General features: G+C 36.0%; 1 protein-coding gene across 11 annotated transcripts in view; it reads right to left on the bottom strand.

The window, feature by feature from the left end:
- Window positions 1-26,116, bottom strand: part of CNTN5 (contactin 5) — a 637,852-nt gene that overhangs the window by 41,194 nt on the left and 570,542 nt on the right. For all 11 annotated transcript variants that reach the window (XM_061374568.1, XM_061374569.1, XM_061374565.1 and 8 more), the window contains 3 exons: window positions 25,264-25,391; window positions 24,232-24,407; window positions 11,909-12,029 (listed from right to left, as the gene is read on the bottom strand). In XM_061374568.1, coding sequence (XP_061230552.1) covers window positions 11,909-12,029; window positions 24,232-24,407; window positions 25,264-25,391 — 425 coding nt within the window. The remainder of the gene's footprint in view (window positions 1-11,908; window positions 12,030-24,231; window positions 24,408-25,263; window positions 25,392-26,116) is intronic.

Below are 26,116 nucleotides of genomic sequence, written 5' to 3'. Positions count from 1 at the left end.
GTAGAAGCAAGTTTATCTGAAAACCAAAGGCTAAAAGCCCCTATTAACAGAAATATTTTTAGTTCCTGTGATTTTTTTTGCCATTTGCAGCTGCAAGCAGCTTTATATTTCCTCTGATATGCCTTCAACAAAAGCATGTTTACATGAACTGTGATAACAGGATGATCAGAGTTTTGTAATAGCTGGGCTCAGTAGCTTCAGAATTGAAAGAGACACTGAATCCTTTAAATGAGAAAGCAATTTACATTAGCCACTTTGCCTCTCTTTGCTTGACAGTGATCTACAAACAATTAATTGATATTGAAATGTTGGAATTGTATGGTGTTTAGAAATAACAACAACAATAACAACAAAGACAAATCAATGTTTGAAATTCAGGGGATTCAATTCCTTCCATCCCTGGAATGGAAGGAATTCAGTGAAGTCTAGTATTATGGATGTATAATGGAAAAGACTGGCTCCATCACACACTGCAATTGCTTCACAGAAGCCAAGGAAACAAGTTTTTCCACTTCTGTGGATGGTGGTGAGCAGCTTCAGTGCTGGGAGTCTCTCCTCTTCCCTTGCTTTGAGTGCTATCAGACTTGACGTTGATACTGTAGATGCCTTTGGACACCTTGTGACTCTTGGCCTTCTGGATTCCCATCTTCATTTGCAGTTGAAATGTCTTGTTTTTCTTCCCAGGAGTAAACGTGTCCTCTGCACTCCTGCCTTCCTGCCAAGTGTTTGCTGCTCTTTGATGGGAAGCACCAGGTCAGGCCTTCATCTCAGAATAGCAAGTCCTGGGGCTAATTTAATAAAATAAGGTGATCTTCAATCTCCATTGTCTATTGTTTCAGGCTATCTGTTGATGTAAGAAAGTATTAGTGAAATTTTTATTTGTAGCCATGAGGGAAAGTTTAAAGGAAAGCTGGGATCTTGATACAATCATATGCTTTTACTGGGTTGGAGCCCTAGGCCCAGAGTTATATCTTGGTCCCAAGCACAAACAAGATTAAAGGGAAACATTTTTTTACTTTTCCTCTGCAACACTATTTTTCCCATGCACACTGAATGTTGTTAAAGAGTTCCTAGCCACTGTATTATAGGAAAAAGAACAAGCATCTTGCTTATATTAAAGGATGCAAAGTATACTTACACAGACATTTCCTGCTAAATTCTCAATATGTTTTGTTTTCGGAGTTCTCTCATGTTTTTTAAACTTTTAAGTGCATTCCTAGGCATGACAATGTGTCATTATGCTTTCTGAGATGTGTGCTCTGACACAGTCTGCAGGATGACTGCTAAAAAGCATTTTCATTTCCAACAGCAGGCGTTCTTGAAAGCAGATTAATAAAGGACAAAAGCCTTGGTGATGACAAATGTATGACAGTTAGCCAGGACCTGAGTGCTATGCAGATGTCACTCATTTCTGTAGAAATCTCATTAAATTTTATGCTTGGATGTAATCATTCATTGTGTCAGCCTGATGGCTAATGCAGAGAAGCTTTTCTCCCAAGGGCTGTGTTATTGTTCAGGATCTCTAAAACAATTTTTATTTGAAAATAGCCAATTGAGGAACAAATGCACAGTCTGCTCAAATGCTTCTCTGGAAACTACACAGAAAATGACTGGTCATAAATGCACTACAGGGCAGTCGACCTTCATAGAGAAGACATTTGGGGCTGCGATAGTCTCTTATGTGGCTCTTGGAGTACTGAAAACCCAGCATCAAGGATATTAACCAGTTACCTTCTTTCAGAGCAATTCCATAGATTGATGCTTCATTTCAGGACGTGCGACTGCATTTTGGCAAACTTGTTTTATGTGCCTTTCTATTGTTGGAATGATCATCCTGAGAGGTCCTTTAGATTACTTGCCATGGTGCAACGTTAATGTGAAAGTTCTTGAAAGATGATTATCGACAATTGCCTTAGCCATTCAGTGAGGCAGTGCACTTTCCTGTGAATCCCAGAATGTGTGCTGCAGAACATGTGCTACTCCACAGCTGCCTGACCAGGTTAATTATTACTTTTATCAAACAACTAAAAGCTTAAAATGTAAAAGTTCAGGAATACAGATTTCTTGACCTGAAGATTTTGCTTTCTGAATTATGAAGTGTACTGACTTGTTATCAAGAAGATGAAAGGTCAAGAAAAAAAGAAAGAGGCAGGAACTTCAGAATAACTGAAAGGGTGCTTGCCAAAATGGATGCTTGACTGTTGTTGCATAAATCCCTATTGATGTGCCCGCCTATGGCAGATGTTGTGTTTGCACACAGAGGGGAAAAAGAGGTTGGAGAGAAAGTTCAATGTATAGTAAGTGTGATAGGCACACTTTAGTGGATATACCGTATCCCCAGTCCCTCCATGTGTCGTGTACCTGAGTAGTTTCTGTAAGATAGCTACATAAGGGTACTGGGCAGATGGAAAGGTTATACCCCAACCAGCAGCAGGATAGACATGGAGGTTAGACTCAGGGTTAGAACGGAAGAAAGTGAAGATACTGATGTTCTAGCCTGAATAGTCTTGACTCATTCAAGGGATGAGGGTCAGGAGAAATCCATGGTGTCCTGCCTGAGAAGACCTTTCATGGTAAATATATCGTGCTTTTCTCCTTTGCCCTGATAAATTCTCTGCCTTGTACAAACCTAAAAATAGGGTATTTAGGAAAGGCAACTTAGACAGCTGCTGACTGTCGTGAGCTTAGATGCCAGATCAGAACTTCTAAGCTGGAACTTTGTCTAGTGGCAGTTGTGACTTGACACAAAATGGATGGACAGTGCAGCAAACATGAACTGAAATTTTACCTCAGGAGGAAAAGAACCAGTAGCCTATGAATTGTATTGTGAATGACATACCTAGCAGGTCCCAGACAGAGCAAGACCCTGAGTTTTAGCCATGTTTCTTTCACTGGCAGGTACTGCTGACTACCTTTAGCACTGTTGGGCATCGTTTGCCAGATGTCCCAGTTCTGGTGCGTGCTGCCCCCTTTCCTCTTTTCAGTCATGGTGCGGGCATCAGCACTCCCAGAACTTCATCGGTCTCTTTCAGGCACTGAGTTTGTGAACATCGCATCTGATTTGTACTTTTGTACTTGTTTCTAGGCACTTTTCGACTGAAGTTATAGATATGAGTTAAGTTGATGTTTCTAAAAAGTTTCTTAGAACAAAGGCTCTTTTTAAAACTCCTAGAAAACCCCACAAATTTTTAAAGATATGAACCTCTTTCCCTTTCACACCATTGAAGACATTATAAAAAAGGTCCTGTTACAAGATAAGATTGCTGGAAATGTTTTGGTCTGGAGCCTGTAGATTAAAGGGCTGATACTCCATCTACAGTAATATATTATTTTGCAGTATTCAGTATATGTTTAAGCTATACTGTTATGCTGAATAGGGCCAAAGCACAGATCTGAACACACACTATAATGTTATCAGCCAGTCGCTATTGTAATTTTGATGCTATGTGACTATGACTTTCCCTGCCAATGCCTTGGCACATTTAGTTATTTACCCTGGGCTGGGGCAGATCCCAGCAGGCAGCATGTCATGCATATCCTGTTCTGAGAAGAGTGGGGGATACAGAATGCAGCTATGTGGATGGGAACTCTGCTGTACCTATAGGTCTCAGGGAGCAGTTAACTATTATGGACATATTCTTTGAGTCCAATTAATGCAGTGTGTGCTTAGGGCATCTTCCTGGCCTTTGCTGCAGCTCAAATGTAATTTCAAGGACCAGCAAGAATATGCTGACCTTGTTTACGTTCCATTTAATAATGTTGTGTTTGATGGCCTTTAAACCTAAGTGCTTGTCTTTAAATTTTATTGGCAATATCACAATTGAAAGGAGCAGTGTGGTCAACATAACCAGCAGTTCCTGCGTTATATTTGCTCCAGGTCAGTGGAGTTCAGAGGAAACATTACTTCTCCAAAAATATATCATGAGAGTGGATTTCTTGCTTAGATTGGTAGTTTTGCCAGTCTACAAGTTGTATAGTTTTAACCTTTTTTATTTTTAGACCACAAAATGTGTGCTCTTAAACCACAGATTGTAGTCACATAGGCTTTCATCCCTTCACACTACACGACTGCTCTCTGCTCGATTTCAAGATCTTAAAGCTTTCAGGTAGCTGTTTAATCTTGAAGTTCATTTTACTTACAGGATGTATGTACAGTGATCTGGTTAGGTTTAGTGCACAGTCTTACAATGCATGTTATACATCCTAAGGAAGGTTAATATTTAGCTTATTTTGAAGAATCTTCCTGCCATGAATGTTGTACTAATATTTGTATGGTTCAAAGGATTTTAATTAGCTTTGTGTATTCTAATAAATTTCCAGGAGTGTACAACACTGATACAAAGAATTAAGAAGAATGGACATTATTTTTTTCTTCATCTAGAAAAGCACAAATTCTATTAACATTCATAACAGCAGAAAACACATTTTGAGCATGAAGAGTGTAAAAGATAGTAAGAGCAAACTGCAGCAAACAAACTATCACTAAAATACCCAGACAATATCTGGCATCTAAATATACTAAAATTGTTCAGGATAGCCTAATGAGATAGTATTTGAAACAAAATTAACTGTATTAATGCTTAGGGATCACAGGTCTATTTTTAACACAACTAAGACCACTAAATTATTTATCTGCTAAAGAATATTTTATGATATATATGTAACATATGAAATAATTTCTATAAATATTGTAATAAAATAAATACTAAAAGTACTAGATGTGCTGAAAGTCTTTTATATGATAATTGAATATAAGGAAACATGCAGAAATAATCTTTTGTTTCTGTTTTTTTTTGTGGGTTTTTTTTTTTTATTTGACCTCTTTTTGCTACAGAAGATGGTTCTGTTATTTATCATCTCAAATTTAAAAAAAATGAACAAACTGCCTGGCTACTGCATTACTTTAGCTCACTTGCAAAGAGCTAATGGTCCCTTTCTTTGCTATGCTCTCACAGACTTAGTTACCTTGTAGTGTCAACCTTTGCTACAGGTTACAGTTCACACTGTTTACACTGCAGAAAATCAAACACCAAAAAAGTCATTCTGGGACTAGTACCCTTTGTTCCTTTGCAAAACCAGGGATAAGGCTGCACTGTAACTAGAAGAAATGGATCAATCTGAAAGACAGTTTGGTAATTTGGAGGCAGGCTGGCTGATCCATACACTGGTTTAAGGGAATGTTTAATGCAGCATCTGTTTGAGTAGCATGTAATCAATGCTGCTTAGTCTTTCGGCTATAATGTATTGTAAACCAGCTTTGCAAGAGTAATTTACAAACAGGACTCAAGCGATGGAATTAATCTGATGACTTAAAGTTACTGAACCCAGTAACTTATTATGATAAAAATCTTTCATTTGATTAAATAAATATTAAAATACTGGACACTTGGTACCATTGACTAGGCATTGAAGCTTTCACAGTTATAAAAAAAATTCTTTAACTTCACAGACTTCTATTCCTAATTTGATCCTGATGATCATAAACACAAATGAGATGCAGGAAAGGGGTAACTGGGAAAAATAACCTACATTGGTGTTTGTGGTGTCACTATCATCACAAGCAATATAGAGGTTTACCTAGGAAAAATCCCTCCGTTCTAAATGTTTGAAGCACTGTCCCAACCATATTAGACAATAGTATCATGGTAAATTTTGTGGTGATCTTCTAATCTGCAGGAAACTGCTGTTCTCAGAAAATGATGCTGCACCAGGAGTCCTACTCACCTCAGTGCAGGTAAAAAAGATCTCTACTCTCAACAGCCTACAGGGGAGCCTCACGCTGGTCTTTGTGAAAGCGTGTTAGACTCTCCTGTGACATTCCCGACTCAAACTACTTTTCTTTGTTGAACTGTGCAGATGCTCTTCTAAGCCATCCCTCCAAACTTGCAGAAGAAACAGCAAGGAATTTAAAACTGTTTTTGTAGGAAGTGTTATACTAACACTTTTCTTTATTGCAGTCTTTGGGAAACTGATTGATTCAAATGAGTTCATTAGAAACTGTGTTTCAAGAGCGAAGGAACGCTTTCTGCCAAAAGCAGATGTAAGAAGTAGCCTTCTGCTCTTAGCTATGTGTTCTGCTTGTATCCCTCAAAATCTCCCTGTCAATGAGCAACAGATTTTGTACTGATGAATTAAATAAATACAAAGTGAAAAACACTGTTGGCCTTTTTTTCATGTAGTTGATTAGACCACATGATGTAATACAGGTTAGCCTCTTCACAGTGTCAACCTTTTTTATGACAGACGTATTTGCTGCGTTAAATATCTTTACAGTGAAGCATGGTAGAAGGACAGAATCACAAAAAATATCCTCTGTAATGATAATTTGAATGCACAGATTGCTTCAAATTTCTGCATCATAATGGGGAAATAAGAATATAATGAGCCCTTTTTGAAATATAGGCTTTAAAAATCAAATTAACGTACCAAGGAGGCACTGTCTTGAGAAACCTGACATATTGCTGACTACAAGATCGCCTGAGACATCTGTGAGGTGCAAGTCTCCTGGCTGGTCCTTGGGTGTTTGGTAACCGTGTTTGTGATCATATCATTAGTGTCAGAACATGACATGCATATTTATCTTGTATTAGAGCATTCTGCTTTAGTAATCACTTCTTTGTGAAAAATCAGTATAGAAACAGCTCGACTACTGCTGTGCCAATGATAGATGGAAAACCAGCCAAGCTGAAACATTCTGCTATTCTGCTTCTCTGCTATTTAGTATTCACTGAAAGCTGAATATCTGTGTGGATAAATAAAGGCTGGTAGCCAGGCAAAGCATGTAACATGGGAAAAGTATTCTTGGACTGATGTCAGGAACACGAATGACATTCATAAAAAACATAAATCAATTTTTTTTTTTCTTAAATGGCTGATGACTTCATGTACTGGGGAAAACATTTGTTGACTGTGTAGCGAGTATCCATATTCTCCTGTAAGCATCCTTGTTTGCATGGCAAACAGCTGTTCTGCACATGTTTTCCTTGGGTGAGCAAACAGAAGTGAAATAAGGCAGTAACTGGGGTGTTAGGAATGTGAATCCATAGCTGTGATTTTATTTATTTACTTATTTATTTTTATTCACTCACTCCACTAAAACTACTTCTTTGACTATCAGACATACATAATTCCTATTGTGGGATACCACTGAAGTAGGACATTTGTGCAGGCCACTTGCCAGGACAGCTGCCACCCTATGTGAAAAGCTATTTTCTCTTCTGGATGTCCTTGAGCCGTATCAATCTGCCCTATGTGGCTCCTTATGCTGCTACGAGCTCTGGTGACTGGTTTACAGAAAATCTCATGGCAGCATTTAAGGCTGTTCCATTGTCTGTGTCACTTTCCTGCTGGAGGGCAAATCTGGTGTGGAGGACCCATGCCTGTTATTTAGCTTTTCCTTTTCCCAATACACACTTCAATATATTAGCTTCAGTTGCTGACAGTGATTCCCCTGAGGACTATGTTAATTTTTTGGGCACAAGTGAACTCAAGGGAAGAAGCAATTATTTAGGTTGCTGGAGACGCCTAACTTGTGCCCTACACAGTAGAGCCCTCAGTGTCTCCTGACTTCTGTGCTCCTAGCTACTCTGCCTCAGAAAGAGGATTGAACACATCTTGATCCTACCTAATGTACTGCCTGCAGGTATAGAATTCCCTCGAGGACAGACAAGTGTGATATTGAGGCTGGGTCAGAGAGAGCTAAGAAGAGGTATCCTACCTCATAGATGAGCACTGGAGTTACCAAGCTAAGCCTTTGAGCTGGATCCTCTCTCTCATCCTACCCTTATTCAGAGAGTGAAGGGTTCAGAGACTCTGGAGACTTCCATAGAGTCAAGGACCTCAGATGGATGAATAAAAGATTGTGACTTATTTTTGTAGGTAGCTAGTAATAAGAACAAGTTGTGATCATGAATGGCAAAGAATTTTGTAGAACTGTAATTTGGAGAGGAAATGTTTCGCAAGTTAGTTAGTAGCCTACCTGAATCTAAACAGATGATGTCAGTTATGTCAGGACAGCAGATCTCTGAAGGTCACTTCTGATGCATGAGACTTACGAAATACTTCCAATTCACAACCTGTTCCAAGATGCTAATGCAAGACACATAAGCTGGAAAGCTAATGTACTGCCTGACAGGTCCAGCTGCCAGGAGAACATCTCTTCCTAATGAAATCTGCATTATTGGTAGCATTAGAAAAATTAAATAGAAACGTAAAAATAAATAACCTGGGCTGGAAAAACAGCCTTTAAAGAGCAGAGAAATTAATATGGGCTATTAAATAGTCATTTCTTACTTTAATATACAGAATTTAATCATATTTTCAAAACACTTAGAAAAGTATTTAGGTTTTGTTTTGATTAGTAGATGTGCACAGGACTTGAATCTTCGTTTTGACCAAATATGATATACAGTATACTTTCATATATAGTCTTGAAGTATTCCTGAAAGAGATTCATTAAATAATAATAATTATGGAAATAACATTAGACATGTATTTCACTGCAACTCACCTAAAATCAAGAACCGCAAGGTAGTAAATTTGAAAATGGCTTGAAAATGGCAAGTAGTTTAAAAAAAATCTATAACCTATTGTAGAAAGTTGCAGAATAGAAACTTACAGCTGCCTAATTTCTTTTGCTGTTCACACACATACACACACACACACACGCACATATGTAGCAAATTCAGAAGTCTTCTTACACCATTAATTGCTTTCTTGTAAGTAATTAGACTCAAAATATTTGAGATTTACTTGAATTCATTCTCTGTTCTTTAAGTTGCCTTTCACTGGTGTCATTTTTGTAATTCAACTTCTACTGTATGATGCAGAGCAAAGAACAAAGGCAAAAATAGTGATGCAGTTCCCTGGCATATATTAAGGGATACTCCAATAGAGCAACCAGCAAGAATGGTTTCAAAAAGATACATACGGTTTAAGAATACTCCATTCTTTGTCCACAGTAACCGATATTGAGATATTGTACTTGCTTGAAAATGCAGTGGTGAATGTCTGCTGAAGATCAGCATGTTAGTTATACGCAACAAGAGCCTGCAAAGAGTTTCTCTTTCCTTCATCTGAAGAGGCTGCAGCAAGTCAGTTGTCTTCCAAGCCAATTGTAATAAAGTTCTAGAAATTTATCCTTTGACTTAAAAATAATGCACCAGCTGAATACATAATTCAGTATAAATTTAGTCATTTTACTAATAGCAATAATTCTGATATTCATTAATGTCTAACGGAGGGAAAATCAGATTATTTTAATTATTCTGTATATCCAACTTATTTTCTGTAGAAATGGTGTAAGCAGAATGCTGAGTAAAAATTACAATGATATATTAAAAATGCCATATGAACCTTACAATATAACTAATGATTAAAATGCTGTTGTATGCTGGTATGATATTGTCAGCATTCCAGACTGTCATTTTCTGCAGAGGCAAAAAGAGAGAGGAAGGTCAGAACAAGAATGCACTGCAACTTCACTTATATTGTTACTTCTAAGAGTTCATAACAAACCTTCTGCTATCTCAGTTTGGCCATGTGCTGTAACTTTTAAAACATGAAGATGTTTCGTAATATGCTTAAAATGAAATTATTTTACCTAGAAACTATACTGGAAATAAAGAATATAGCTTTGGATTTCAGTGGCAATTTGTTTTCTTCATAGGTGATGATTTCCTCTGTCAGGTGAAATTCTTCAGAGTTTATTGAAATATTTATTGAAATTGCTGCTCCTGGTCTCTTTTCCTAAGTAAAGTCCAGTATCTCCAAAACCTAAACCTAAAAGAACTTGAAAGGTTCTGCAATCTGGAATCATCACACAGTGTCAAACTGCAGACTACAGAGTGCAATCTATATACTGAGTTGGGGGGGGGGGGAGTATTAGATACTGAAATGAAAATCCAATGCCTGTAACAGTATAAGAAGAGATAAATTAAATTCTAAATATTTTGGATTTTTTGAAATGCTGAAGTATATAAAGAGTAATCATTAGCAACTCTGCACTGAATCTTCATTAAACTTTCTGCAATACAAAACAAAACCATTTTTTAGTGAAAGAAATACTGATACTGTAGGATGTTATTGCCCTTTTTTGCATAAGTTTCACAGATATCTTAAGGAAATTAACTACTTCAGCAAACCAACCGCATCCTGTAATTTCATGAAAACTGAATTTTACATCAGGACAAAAGCAGTCACACAGTTTAAAGCATTTTGTGGAAGCCATGCAAACATTTCTTACTGTATCCTATAACTATCCAATCGTAGAAACTAGAATTTAAATGCCATTATAAAGCAGTTTTAGTTTTCATTTCATCAGCAAGGTGGCACGGTAATGAGACTCCTGCATACATACATTCTGATTCTGCTTACAACACCCTTTGTTTTTAATCTCAAATCTCTTCCTCAGAATAGCATTTGTTTTCTACATCAAATTTAATGAACTCATTTATATAACCTGCATTTTTTTAGAAAATAATCCTGTATCCCATTTGCAGTGTCCTAACTAATAGTAAGCATTAAAACTGAGATTGCCTTGCCTCTCCATAGAGCCTCCAGCTGTCTGAGAGGTAAAGGTAACACGCAAGCTCCTGCATAACCCACAAGGATGAATCAGATTTCATAAGGCAGCTGAAATCACATTACATGCCTGTGTTGAGGCAACTGAATACCACCATCCCAATAGTGCCATAGCTCACAGAAATCTGATGGTCTTCAAAGTGACTTCATGGAAATTTTTAACAGCTACTTTCATCAAAACGTGAAGAACCCTGCAGTCAGCCAGAAACATTCTTTACATTTAAAACATATATTTGTCCTAAAAATGATGGATATGGAGGTACCAAACCTAAGGATATGGAGGAATGTGGCAGAATAAGTATTTTTAAAATATATCTCTAAATAGTTTTGATTATTTGTTTTTTATCTGGAGTTTTTCAAATGTTAATAAAATATCTACCTTGATTTAGTTTTTCAGAAAATGTAAATTCACAGTAAGCCCAACCAGCTGTGCTACCTAGCAGGGACCCATTTATCTTGAAATTGCAGGACCCGCTAGTTGTAATGCCAGTAACTGGACTGTAAGTCCTCAAGTCCCATCAGACACTGAACACACATGTGCATGCACACGCAAGCAGAATGCAAAAATACTCTGCTTAATGGAATGCACATTATGGTATTAATGCTCTCCTTTATTGTAAACTTTCTTGCTTATAAGCAAGTTGGTGTCCCAGATATGACCTGTGATCCTGCAGGACAATGACTTTGCATTCCTGTGTATAATCAAAAATCTTAAATGACAGGTAAAGCAACAGATTGACAGATTGGGTCTGATACAGTCAAAATTTGGTGGTGACAATTCCATGTGTGAAAAAAACACCAAAGCCCTGTCATATTATGGGGCTTTTTTTTGTTCATTGTTCATATCTATCATTCTATATATATCATATATGCATATATCATATATCTATCATGCAGCATAAATGCTGCATGGGCCCTTCTCCTAGGGAGTGAATGAATACCCCTAAGCTCTTAAACCTGAGAGAATGGCTTGACCATAAGATGAAAAGAATCACAGAAAACAGCACAAAACTCACCACATCTACCTTAGCATGTGAATGATAATTGTCTACATTTTAACTAATCTAGTATACCTTTTGCGCAATTACCTCTCTTAATACTGTATGTACATTAATGAACTTTCCTTTGTTTCTCATTGCCATGTCTGCAGGTCAGTGTATGGTGAAACTAATTTCAAAGACAGGAAGTTAATCACAACTGTTTTTAATAATATAAAACCTGAAGATTAATGCGTAGCACAGGTGTCCCTGAAGCCCTCGTATTTAAATTTCCTCATACAGTAGTTTCTGGTGATTGCATTTTCAGGTGGCACTATAAGCATACTCACCCCTAACAAGTAGCTCCGTCTCATCTGACACGGTGTCTGCTGTCGTCTGAACCCTGCAGCCGTATCTCCCAGCATGCATCAGGAGGATGTTTCTGATCATTAAATCTGCAGAGGATGCTTGCTGAAACAGGGATGAAGTGCCAGTTTAAAATTCAGTAAATCTGTGTTCAAGGTAGTGAGGGGGTTTCGCACAGTGTGAGGAACTCATCATTGCAGCTTTCATCTTAAAAATGTATGTGCCCTAATACTCTCTTTCGAGGATTATCAGAACGCTGCATTTATACAATTATTAATAGGGATTAAAGAAGAGGATTTCAGGTTTTTAATAACTTTGACTTTGCTTAAAACACAGTGTGCATATTTGCATGCTCAAAGAAAATTATCCCAAACTAGTACAAAGAAATTCATTAAGAAGATGAACAGAAATATTTTGGACACAATCCTTGGTAATAAAAAAGTCCCCTTAGAAATGAAGGGTTCTTTCTTCCTCTTCGTCTTCCCTACAGTGCAGTGACATTTCAAGTATGTTTTGCTAGAGTAATTAAATTAAGATAACTTGGAAGATAATTTGATTCTTATTAACATAGAGGAAATTAATACTAAATATGATTGAATATGAACAGATTCACATTTTTCCTGTTGAAATCTGTTATATACCAAAATCTGTGTTATGCAAACCCTGAATGAGTGTACACAGAGAATCAGTTCAATTTTTAATTTTTTTTAGTATTCTAGCCAACAGGAATGACAAGGTCCCAAAGTTATGAGCAGAAAAGAGAAAATGGGAAAGTCAAACTGCCTTTTAAAGCAGTAATATTAGATTTTACATGTACAAAATCACTGCTATATCCAAACCTAATGGAGTCAATATATCTCACTTAATCAGATTCAGTGAACCCAAGTCCATAGATATTGTTGATTTAATGTAGTCACTACTCAGGGAAAGAACAGGTAAATGAGAACAGAAGTCACCAGGAGCTCATGGTGTAGCAAATACAATTTACTTTCTCAATTCTGTGTCCTAAAAATGCTTGCAACATTTTTGATATAATGTAAGCATTTACAATATTAGCAAATTACTGTAAAGTATTTTTGTTCTTTTCAAAGCAGTTTTGTTACTCTTTATAGTAAGAATAAATGGAAATAATTTTAATATTATAAAATTACAAATGGAAATAACTTTAATGGAAATTAAAATGGAAATAACTTTAATGTGTTACCTGAGTATACACAATGTCCTGCAAATATCTCTAAATTATCTTATCGTTGCTCCTTTCCACAATATGTGAAACTAAAATGTTAATTTTTTTCAGCATAAACGTACAGTTTGAATAACATTATATTGCAGATTCCACATAATATTTGTATAACATAATTACGGACTATATAATACACAACCTGTGATATATAATGCATATTTTTAATAATTACAAAACCCAATATGCTTTATAATGTCTAACAGTATACTATAAATAATATTGTATTATATAACCCACTATTATATTATTCCACTATTAACTATTATCTAGATCTTATATAATACTATGCATATATAAAATTATATATAAAAGATAAAATACGTAGTATATAGTATAATATAATTATCTATTGAGTATTGGCATTTCCCTTCTCAGATAGATCTGTCTGTCTATCTATCTATCTATCTATCTGTCTATCTATCTGTTTTTATTTATTTTGCTAACCAAGCAAAGACTGGCAGTCTTTCCCTGTGTGATAATATTCCTGTGCAGTAGTTCTAATTTGAGTAATTTAAATCCTTCATCAAAGACAAGATGAATTAGGATTCTTTCCAAGATCCAATCTTACATATATATATATATGTATATATATATATAAATATATCTTCTTTTTTTCCTTTCTAGGAAGAAGAATTCCCTTTCATCACATCCTTGCATACCTTCTTCAGCCAATCTTCTCTTCATTTGCATCTTTGGAACTGAATTTATTGTAATAGTCAATGCAGCACTAAGGCAAAATCTTCGCTGAAGCATATTCACATCCAAAGAAGGAAAAGCAGGTGAGACATCAAGTGGGCCATTGAGACCATAGGAAATGTGTCAAGATCTAAAAGATTTGATCCATTGCACCTTTGGATCTAAAAGTGTGAATCCAAAGGTAGTATTTTGCCTTCTGAAGTGGCCTTGTTAATGATGTTGCTGGAGGGAAGATATTCAGACCAGTCAGCGTATAGTGAAATTTCTGTATTCTTGCTCCGGCATATCAGAAATAACACCAGTGGAAAACAATATCTGAGTACTTTACATTTCTAAATGCAAAAGAAGAGCACACACTCTTATCAGGAGTCAACTTCAGGATACAAGTTCTTTTGTAGTTGTCCAGCATTGCAGCATTTATTAGCCATTGAAACATGGATTGCTCAAGATGATTACTAATTCTGGTACAAAGCCTCAGCTATTACAGGGATAAGACCAGAATCAGTCCACATTTGTCCCCTCTCAAGGGTAATTTACATTTATTGTGTGTTTTGTTGTTAAGTGGGAGGAAAAACATAATGGATAGCAACTGTCCGGTTTCATTGCTCAGGAGCTGTTAAAAATCTTGGCTGTCACTATCTTCAAAAGGGTTCATGACTGTGTGAATCCTAATTTTCTTATCAGGAAAATATGTATATATTTCATCTCTACACCTTTGTAACTGGGCAGACAAGCAGCAATTGAAAGAGTCGTTGTAAGTGAAGAGCAGTGCAGTACAATAGAGCCCCATGAAACACATTTATTACAGCATAACAGGATGTGCAGCCAGCATTGCTTAGAATGTGTGAGTGGAAATAAATTAATCTCACTGTGTTTAATCCAAATGGATATATGCTCACACATAAGATTTCTGATCATGGGAAACAAGACATTTTAGCTTCCATTTAGATAAGTAGCAGCTATGTTTGACCTGGACCTCTAAAAATTACCATATTATTTGCTGTTCAGTGGTATTTATAAAGCGGTCTTCATTAATTTTAGACTTTTCCAGGTCTTGGAAGACATAATTTCGTTGATCAGTTTATGCTGCAATAAGAGGTTCAAGGCCACAAGAGGGCCTGGGGTGTTAAACTGGTATGCTGGTATTCCAAGTCTTAAGAAAATATCAACATCATGTCATTGCAGCTGCTGCTTAAACTTGAGCAATAAGCAGGAATGCAGCAGACACTCCATGAAGAAAAGTATCTAAGATCAGAAACTTCATCTTTTGCTTTTAGTCTTCTCTCAGTGGAAAAAGCCATAACACTTCAGTAGAAGCAGAGACATGCCCTCCCCTTTGGGGAAGACAAAACCAGTGTAGAAAGATCTCTCATCTAGTCTAAAAGCCTGGTGTATCAACACGATGTGGTCTCAATGACATTCAAAGATGAAATAAGAGGTGTTTACATACAAATTTCAACTTCTAAGAGTATGTTTTTAAAAGCTGCTTTTTAGTCCACTAATTTTAATGCTCTTCTCTGACAAGCTGCATTTTGCAATAACCGTACTAGTTCCAAGCAGCATTTTATTAGAAAAATCCATGTTCCTTGGTCTCTGAATATCATGTATTATTCATTCAGCAAAGTATCAAAAGTATTTATATTTGTTCAGTATAAACTTCTTCTGTGTGGAATCTATTTTGTAATTTACCAAAGCTAAGTCCTAAACCAAAACAATACAAAAGAACACAGAACAGGTTTAACAACCAACCTCTAATGATTTTAAAGAAAGCTAAATGTAACCTTCAAGGCCAGCATCAGCTATGGACTTACTGTAACATGGAACACATTTCTGGTCTTCATTAAGCAGTGAATAAATAATAATACAGGTAGCAATGCTATCTGTCATGACTAATGGTTCTCTCTAGGACCACAAATTATTGTCTAATTCATATTATGCTACCATGTATTCCATTCATCAGCTTCTGGGTGGCTCCAGTGCTGACTGCTGTGTCAATCTATTGTTCTCTCTGCTCCAGCATGGAAAGTTGTTGAGGTCATAGTATTGTCTGCAATGTATCTAATTAGCCTCACTTGTAAGGTGTTTTGTTTGAAGTAGTTTTAAACAAGGATAGGTGCCACCTAAACATAGCATTTGCTTTTGATGTGGAGATACTTCCCCAAATTTAAAAAGGTTCCAAGAGGCACATAATATGCATACTTTGCTTAATGAGAATCACCTTGTCACATTTGTCTTTTGCAGCCACTGCCCTAGTGGTGAGCATTTGCAGAAGGGTGAAAAAAACCCCTAACATGCAGAGGTTACTGTTAGTAACCACATCCCCACAGAGGAATTGTATGTGGATTTTTTCCTTTCCATTTCATAAATCCTAAGAGGTTGTGAGTTACTTCGGAGTAGAGTAACTTTTACATATGGTTCTTCAAGTGAAGAGAATTACACTTATTCTTCCCATGAGAGTCCGTTCATTATCTTGAGCCAGTTGCTAGGAAACCTCCCTGTTAATCTGTCCATTCATTTATTTAGTTTTTATCTCTAAACCAAAGTGGTTCGTTCAGTACCCAGCCTTTTCTTTTGAAGTCTTTACACAAGAAAAATCTATAATCAGAGAGCATTTGAACTGGAGCTCAGAGTTACACCATAGCACATTTTTTTATCGTCTAGTAAGTCTCTTGTTTACTCCCTCTACCTCTTCCATGGAAGAATTAAGCATAGGTTTGATTATTACACAGCTCACCACATATGTTCAAACTAGAGGATCACATGTGGAAAATACACATGAAACCAAGAAGCCTTAAATCATTCTGTTGTCGTTATATCAATCCTAGCTTTCATTAATATAATTCTGCTCATTTCCTACATTGAGCGTCATATTTCCCTTCCACACTCCAACTACAGTTCTGTGAATGTAGCTCTGATTTATCTTGAAAAGAGAGACAAAAAGGCAAGGAAGTTCAAAATACTGAGTAGTCAATAGAGATAATGTGGTGGTTTGCCGCTCCCAGCTTCTGCACTGCAAAGGCCTGGGGTCTAAAAAGGCTGCCTATTATCGTACCTAGGACTCAGGTTGGGAACTCAACCTGGACAATATGCAGTGAAAATTGTCTTTCTGCTTGGGAAGAACATGTCTAAAAAAGACTGAGACTATCATAAATGATCATGATTCAATGAAAGCGTAACTCATTGCAAAAAAAAAAAAGACTGGGCAAACACTGACTGCCACTGCAGGAAGACTTTTATGATGAAAGTCTTTACTATGGACTACAGGGGTTTACGGAGGCTTGCTGGCTGTCATTTAAATCTCTTGATAATGAGAGGTAAAGATGCTTTCCTATAAAGTGGTTTATGTACAGCAGTTTCTATACAGAAGAGAATGTTTGGGAGGTTGAAAGCTTGAAAAGTACCTAAACGTTTTGTAAAGTCATATTCTTTATAAACTGATAACAGTAATACAATGGTCACTGATTAAATGTGATTGAGCTCTGATTCTAAACATGAATGACCTGGATTGTTGATGCTATCTTATTCATCTTAAATGATTATTTAAAATACATGAGTGTTTTTACAGATAACACACAAGTTAGATTAACTCCTGACTCACACATAATGTTATTTAGCAAAATAGACTTTAGTAATGAAATTCAGTCAGATTAAATTAAAAAAAAAAAGATTTCAAACTTAGGATCTTGATTGTTCGACATATTTGATTAGCAATGGAGTTGATTTTTGGTGAATTTATCTAAAGCAAACTAATGATATTACAGAATAACCTCATAGAAATGTTAACTTTGTACCATTAATAGTAAATGAAAACCAGCAATGCAATAAAGTTCTTTTAAATTATGCTGACAATTTCTATGTGCATCATGATGGATTGTTGGCTTCAAGCCAACTTCTGTTCATAATATATTCAGGACAATTTAAGTGACATTTTATGCAAATTCTCAGGTTTGAATACATCAGCCACTTGTGTGTTTACACTTTATGATGTTTACAAATTGCAAATATTTAATCTGTTAAAAAGCAGCAGATCTCTCTGTTGATATAGTGATAATGGAAAATCATACTCCGATTTCTCTCTTTTAATCATATAAGCACAGTTGGAACAAAGAAGATTAAATTCTTACTATCATTTTTATTGTGATTAATTGCATGTGGTACTATTATAATGGTAGTGTCCAGGCTGACACAGGTTCACTGAGGGATACCTGATAATACACTAGTTGCATTTTTCCCATTTGTAAGAAGTAAGATGATTTTCTAAGTTTTCAGGTTTGTGGATCCATCAGAATTTTCCAGGGGATGTGTGAGCCCTTCCAGTGGCAGTATTTTTGAGCATTTTGCATAGAGAATGCTAGAATAATGAAAATATTTGGTTTGGGTGAGCACTGGTTGTGGAAACAGATGCCAGGTAGTCTGGGGTGTTAGGAGTGGATAGGGAGGACTTTAAGGTGTAACTTGAATTGCTGCAAATGACTGATTCATTTTATTGAGAGAAGACAGAGGAAGAGATGAAATTAAATGAGTATCAGATGTTAGATAGCATGTCACGTACTGGGGTAGTTTTGCGCAATCTATGGATTAAAGAAAACATAGAAAAATTACTGAAAATGGGAAGGAATGGGAAAAAAGATGGGATATAAAATGGCAAGCTTCAGGACAGAGAGCCCCACTACATTCATGTTACTGAATTAATGTTCTGTATCTGAATTGTTTTTGCCATAAGAAAAAAAGGAAGAAAAGACTGAACAATATGTAGTACCTATGCGCTGTTCAAAGATGCAGCAAGAGGGAAAAAGAGAGCATCAAGCCTCACATATGATTTGAGTGGAAAGGTGGTGAGAGGGGTGAGGGAAAACAGGAGAAACGAAAGTAAATCTCATACAGGACGTGTCATTTTGAAAAGACATGAAAACAGGAAGAATGAAAAGCAGACATGCGATTAGGATTTCATTAGTGAAACCCTAAATTTCATTAGTTTTGAGCCAGTGGGAGCTTTGTCTGATGTGACCCCACCACAGCAACATGATTGGGGTTTGCAGCTGCAAGGCCACAAGAACAAAACAAGAAGATCAGCAGTATAAGAACTGCAAGGGAGAAATATTGCTACAACAGCACAGGAGAAAGGTTGCAATGCTGCAAGTGAAAAATGGACAGCAGGGCTGTAAACAGAAGGCCTTAGCATTAGGAAGGCAGATATTGATCAGGCATTCAAACATTTGGCTGTGCTGTTATTACCCAGGTTAACACTGTGCCAAGCAGTTAAATGATCCATCAGCTGCAAGCAAAAAGGAAAAAATGGATTGTCATGAAAAGTCTTCTATTTATCCCAGGACTTTTTTTCTTTAGAATTCTTCTTGTAAACAATGAAAGGGACAAAATAGCTTAATAGAATAAACTGGTATAAAAATAAATAATGTTTTATGATAATTGGTATTCAGGAATGTTGAGATTTTCCAAAATGCTCATCTATCTCCCCTCTCCAAAGTAAAATTAAGTAGAGGAGGTGTTACTTATCATCTCTCTCCCTTGCTCTCTATTCATAGCCAAAGCCACAAGCACTTGAGTAGACCAGTTTTATGTACAATTTTGACTCTGGGAAATGTCCAGCATGTCCCATTCTAACACAATGTGCAGGTAGGTCTATATATTCAATCAGTTCACTAGGACTGTTTATATCCCAGAAGCAACCTATAATAGAGTGTATTATTAGACTGTGGCCTTCATTGTGTTGTTTTGGTTTGAAACCATTTAAGAAACACACATTTCAAAGTTTTTTGAGCAGAAATCTTTATTCCATTTTGTACCTTCCCTAGTTTAAGACAAATCTGTGTTACCAAAAGAAAAGAGTTGGTTTGGTTTTTTTTTTATTATTTTGAAACTTCTTCTGATTACTAGAATATTTAACTGCTGTAGTGTGCAAATGGGCAAAACCTGGTAATGAGCATAGGGCTGAAATACCTGGAGATTTGAGCTGACAGTGATGGCTGTGTTCAGCCTCTTCCATCAGCAGGGAAGTATTGTGACAATGAAGCAAATTAATAGTGATGAGATTGATATAGCAGTCTTACCCTGAATAGAAAAGCACATATCTTTGACAGGACTTGTGACTATTGCTGTTTTCCTCAGTGTGGGGAGGAAAAAGGGTGTAAATAAAACACCTATTTTATTAGCCTTATTTAGTTTTATGTCAAATAAAAAGGAAAGACATTAATATTAACAGCCTGCTGTTTTAACTGATTCCATGTAGTGTAGAACTTAGTGCAGCCTAGTTAGAAATTGCTTAGGAAATTTTAATCTTAACTTCTAAAACATGATCAGAGTACTTCAACAAGCTAAGGAGATACTTGAAAATGTAAGGAAAGGTGATAAGTTATGCTCTTTCACAGGTTCTATGGTATCAGATTGAAGTCTCCAGTGCGATAGAGTAGTTAAAGTACTGACTGGTCTGTATCTACTGGCCTTTTCTAAGTGAAACAGTAGATTTCAATTCAATTCCACGTGAACAAATGACCACTGTAAAATATAACATGACAAGTTGTGCTTATTGCTTCCCATGGTGGCAGTTTCAGTTAAGATCAAAGACCAAGAAGATATTGAGACTAAATCACTTCTCTTAGTCTGAAAGGTACTCATGCAGGTGAAGGTGAGGGACACTAAGAGCAATGCTGCTGCTTACCAATCTGTGGATAACCACAATAAATCATTTTTCCTGGCTGCCATAAAAACAGTATTGGCTTTCAAACACAGAGTTGGAATGATGGTAGCTGAATGAAAACCTCCTTACAAAATCAGATATCTTAAGCTAGAAAAGGGATACCCATAGGACAAAATTAAGTTAGGTGAGATCTTGGAATAAGAAAATTCTACAGGACTTCTGGATTTGGCACAACGGACGGAAAATCAAAGTTAACCTAATAAAAGCAAGCAGGTCTATATTTTCTGTGCTCAAGTACTCACTGTTGCTAAAACAAAATCTTAGTAGTGAGGCTTCCATGCAAAATTACCCCTCACAGAACCTAAAATGTTATCAAGACTTTTGGTAGACAAAGCAAGACTTCCTGAGTGCCAAAAGACTCTGGGCATATGCAATCCTTTTCATTACTGTTCTGCTACAAAGTAAGTGCATTGTGTAATTAAGCACACACAAACTTTGGGGTGCTTTCCTTTCATAGAGTGCAGTCTGCAGCTATCACTGCAATGGAGTTTGGTCTCTTTTCCTTAATATTCCTCTCATGCACAGTTTTGTTCTACTTGACATCCTTTCCATGCTTATCCTTTTGTCAGGCAAGTCCCTGAAGTACCTAAATTGCCACAGGTACTAAATCCTTGATAGCTCAGTAAATAACAGCAAAAATGCCTTCTATTTGTATAAAAATTAGTTCTCAGTATGGAAAATGATAACACTTTTTTATTTTTTGTAAAAAGGCTACAGATGTCATTTATAAACAAGCAAAGCAATATGTATTATTAGGAGGAGCTTTTCCTTTTAATTGCAATTGCTGGGGAGCATGCAATTCTAGCAAGTGGAAATATGTCTACAGCCCAAATAAATGTTACTTTAATGATAGCTTTTATAACACTGCATTAAGCATCAAAATGTTCATCATACTTAACACCTGCGTGTCCCACAGTGCGAGTATGACCAAAGCAACCAGTGGTGAAAGGTTGACAATGGTTTTGTTATTAACAGAACCCGTTCATAGAATGTTCAATTTGTCAGGATTTCAAACAAGTAAACAAACCCAGAGAAACTGGACATCTTTTTTATCTGATGAAGCGTCAGTGCTTGCAGAACAAAACAGATGTATAACTTCATGCACAGAAGGGACATTATTTTTCTTAAGTGTACTGCATAAAAAAGCATTTTGTTCAGGATTAGTTCATGCAATTAAAAGTATTTCATCCAGAAATGCAAAATAAGGGATATAGATGGAATTCTATAAGATTTCTAATTTTCTTCAAGTTCCTTTTTTCTGCATTCTTAAACCTGTGTCTTTATCACATTGTGTATCACTCCTTTGAAATTGGGTACATGATTGTAAGAATAGAAATTTCATATTATCTTGCTTTCCCTTAGTACTTGGTTATGCTTTTCGTTTTAATGAAGTAAAGAAATACATTTTCATCCTTGTTATTAATTTCATATACTTACATGGTTAATGGAAATGATAATGAGATACAATTGACAACATTCCACAAATGAGTAGCTATGGGAATTATAGAGTTTTTGTGTACAAAGAAAAAAAATAAATCCTGTAACACCACAATTGATACTTTTGAGTTTTGTGGCTCTCAACTGATTCATCTTTATTTTGGGACAATGCAAAAATCAAGATATGCCTTTTGGTGAATCGAAATCTACATATATTTTAACTGCTACTTTTCAAAGAGGGAGAAGAATCTGTCATATTATGTTTCTAACAGCATTGATAAAAGTGGGTCATGTTTTGTTAGCTCCCCCCCCCCCCCGGCTGTAACAGAAATATCTTGACACTTAAATGATTTAGGAATGTAAGTAAATTTACCATGGCCTGACCATCTCTTGTATGAGCAATCTTATGAAGGCAGATATAGATAGCCCAGTCTAAAAATATAAGGGTCTTATGCTTCATTTTGGTATTTCTTTAGAGCTGCACAGTATTTCACTATTTCAGCACTGGTTTAACAGTGACGAGGTAGGATCTAATTTTATTTCAAAGTTTGCTATTGGTAAAAAGCTGGTTTTTAGGAAAAAAAGAAAAATTTCCTGTGTGCCTCTAAAAAGAAGGATGCCATACATTTACTTAATAACTTTTTTTTTTTTTTAATATCCACTTAGTCATTTAGACATTGAGCATTGACTGTCATGAGCGATTAATACCATTTTCACCTAGTAAAGTGGCTCTTTAGCAACAAAGGGAGAAGGAAGTCCTAAACTCATACTAAAACAGCTGGTCAAACCTACTAGTTTTTGGCAAAATTTTAGTTGTAACAATGACAATGGTATATCAGGACAATAAACAAATCAGTAATTTCAGTGAGTTTTGCATGAATATTTTTCTGAAAATAGTCCTAGTATGTCATCTACCAGGTTCTCACTTTGAATGAGTCTTACTTCTATCAGTTTGAGGGTTTTGTCTTATGGAAATGAAATTAATGAATGAAAAATCTACAAAGTCCTGTTTTCATGAAAGGAATGAAATTACATTAAATTAGCTTTGCTTTAATTAATTACTTTGGAAATTTCCTAGTCCGAGGATTATTCTCACTGATTAAAAATTCTCTTCAGCTCAGAAGATGCTGAAATGCACTGAAGGAACCACATAACACACTTCAGATAGGTTTCCTTCCTATATATTTAGTGATTGATTTTGAGTATTGGACTTCCTCGGATGAAGATAAGTACACCAAGAGCCTTCAAACTAAGATACACCTTACTAATGTTTTTCACCTGAAAACTTGTTGAAGTAAAACTAAATAAAAAAAAAATGAAGGGTATAATTTCCATAGAGGTAAGCAGAATAAATTGACTGCAGATGACAAAGTTTTTAATGCTAAGATACCTTCAGTACATTGTACTCATATTAGATCCATTAACTTTTAAAATTTCCTGACCTTTGTGAGCTTCATTTTTTTTTTTTTTTCTGTTAACGTAGCATGAGCGTTTGATTTACATTTCATTAGTGGGAAGATTGAGTTAAATGACTGTAGATTGTATCTCCAAACTTGTTCACACCATGAGATTTCTTTCTACTAAGAAAAGTTCAAACCATTTTGCATTCAACAGCCAAAGCTGAATTACTTTATCATGCTATTTGGTCATATTAAATTGTTTTTGAATCAAGGGGTAATATTTGAAATTGGTATGTGTATTTTTTCCATATGATTCTTATTGACTTAAATAATGACTACGCAGCTGGAACTTACCTCATGCAGGGCAGTTGGAAAATTAAGTACACTCTGCTATTCAGATATTAAAATATATACTAGGCAGATAAAAGCATTGGGAGGTGAAGGCATTCCAGCAGCCATTTTATCTGTGAGAAAGACACCAATGCTTATAGCAGCATCCTTTCTGTATCAAAATCAGAAGATTGTAAGCAACGAGAATTACATTCAAACTGCTTTCTGTTCCCTCACAAAGATCATCAGATGCCTCACTAATAATAGGATGTATAACCTTACATTCAATATCTTCTTGATTAGAACTACTTGCAGTAATTCTAGTGACCTGCAGTTTGCACCTCCTCCAGCTTGTATTTCTTTCAAACCATTAATGAAACCAGTTATATTTCAATTTGGTCAGAATTTGATAAATGGGAGACATGTAAAAGCATGCAACTTTCTATCGGTTCACTGCATACAGATGCCGAACGCATGGTCACTTACTGCCTTGATGCTTTCAAAGTGTCCACCTTCTTTTTCAAAGTCAATCGGATGCCCATTGAGTGTCCAATAGAAAGTGACATCTAGTGTGCTGTCATGAAGGGCTTTGCAACTGAGGACAATGCTTTCTCCAACTGTTAATTCTATCTTCTTGGGAGTCAGCTCTATTCTTGTAGGTTCTTAAAATATAGATGGATGAGGAACATTTAGATGAAAGTCTGGTTATAATGCAAGGTGAGAATAATATGATTGAGTTCTGTTTAGTCTACTAAGAGCTTACATTTACTGTTTGTTTCAAATAAACAGTGTCAAACACTGAAATATATTCATAATTCACATATGGCAGTGGTGAAGGGAAGGTACAGTCAGTTTCATGGAAGCAGTAAGGCAGGATCCTAAACACAATCTATAGGACTTCTCAAATGCATTAATTAATTGATTGTATGAGACTCAGAAAAAGTCAGAAAAAGCACCTGGAATTTTGTGATTACATTAAGATCTCAGTTTTGTTACTTAAAATAGAAAAAGGTGCTTCCAGGCACACTAAATATAGGAAGAAGCTTGAAAAAAAAAAAGTCAGAAGACTTGAACACCTAAAATAAAACCTCTGATCATATAAGAATTCATCTGAAAAGTGTCAAAAATGTGGTTTAGAAATGTACTGCAACTCATTGTTTGATTTTTATCACTGTCCTAAAGAACTACTTTTCCTTAAATTTATATTGATACAATTATTGCTTCAATCCTAATCTTTGTTTCCATGCAGGAAGACGTAGGGATAAGTGAGTTCCCAAAGCTGAAATTATTTATAACATTAGTGATTTACTATATATACTAATACTTCTGACATATAGCTGTGAGACAGCAGGTAGGATTTGTTTTCTGATGCAGGAATAGGATGTTTGATCAGATGGAGGTTAGCACCCCCAGCTTGTTAAAAATACTTTATTCTGCCTGTACAGTGCTGTTGTATATTAAGCAATGATGAAATGTTGGTAAGGAGAAATCATCATTATCATCATTATTTTTTCATACCTTTAACAGATACTGATGCAATGATTTCTGCAGATCCAAATACATTTACACCTTGGCATGAGTACCGACCTTCATCAGACTTGGAAGCGTTAAGGATGCGCAGGCTCCCATGTGGAAGTATAGTTATTCTGAAAAGGATAAATACATAAATACATAAATATATAGAATCATAGAATCATAGAATAGATAGGGTTGGAAAGGACCTTAAGATCATCTAGTTCCAACCCCCCGCCATGGGCAGGGACACCTCACACTAAACCATGTCACCCAAGGCTCTGTCCAGCCTGGCTTTGAACTCTGCCAGGGATGGAACATTCACAACTTCCCTGGGCAACCCATTCCAGTGCCTCACCACCCTGCACCCAGCTCACTCATCTCCTACATCCCTTATGGGAGATATAAGTATCTCCCATACTAGCAGCAAATTTCCATGATGATATCTTTTAGAGCTAATAAATAGGATTAAGGACTGCTGCCTCTGTAGCAATGGATGATAATTGGATTCTATTCTGTTTCAAAAAGGTTCTAATAAACCTATTTTACTCCTCCTTCCTTAATTCAAAACGTTTCGGGGAAGCAACAGTGGATTAGTATCCTTTGACACTTATCAGTGGTGAATTTTAATGAATCTTTTTGTAAAAAGTAAAAAAGGTGCTTCTTTATAATTTGTCTTTAAAGTTTCACTGCTATATTAGTGTCAAATCACATTTCAGTATCAAAGCAGGCTACTTAATTTAGAAAAAAAACGACCTTAAAAATTAAATCTGAGAAGAATGGGGAAGCAAAATGTAAAAGAGGACAAGGAAAAAGAAATATTCCATAAAATTAATTGTATCTTGTCTAAATATGATTT

Source organism: Neopsephotus bourkii, unplaced genomic scaffold (genome assembly GCF_033783945.1).
Source record: "Neopsephotus bourkii isolate Nb327-2 ecotype Australia unplaced genomic scaffold, CSIRO-AGI_Nbou_v1 NB_1638, whole genome shotgun sequence".
Lineage (NCBI taxonomy): Eukaryota > Metazoa > Chordata > Aves > Psittaciformes > Psittacidae > Neopsephotus > Neopsephotus bourkii.
Note: the sequence above shows the minus strand (reverse complement) of the source record. Positions and strands in the feature narration are given on the sequence as shown.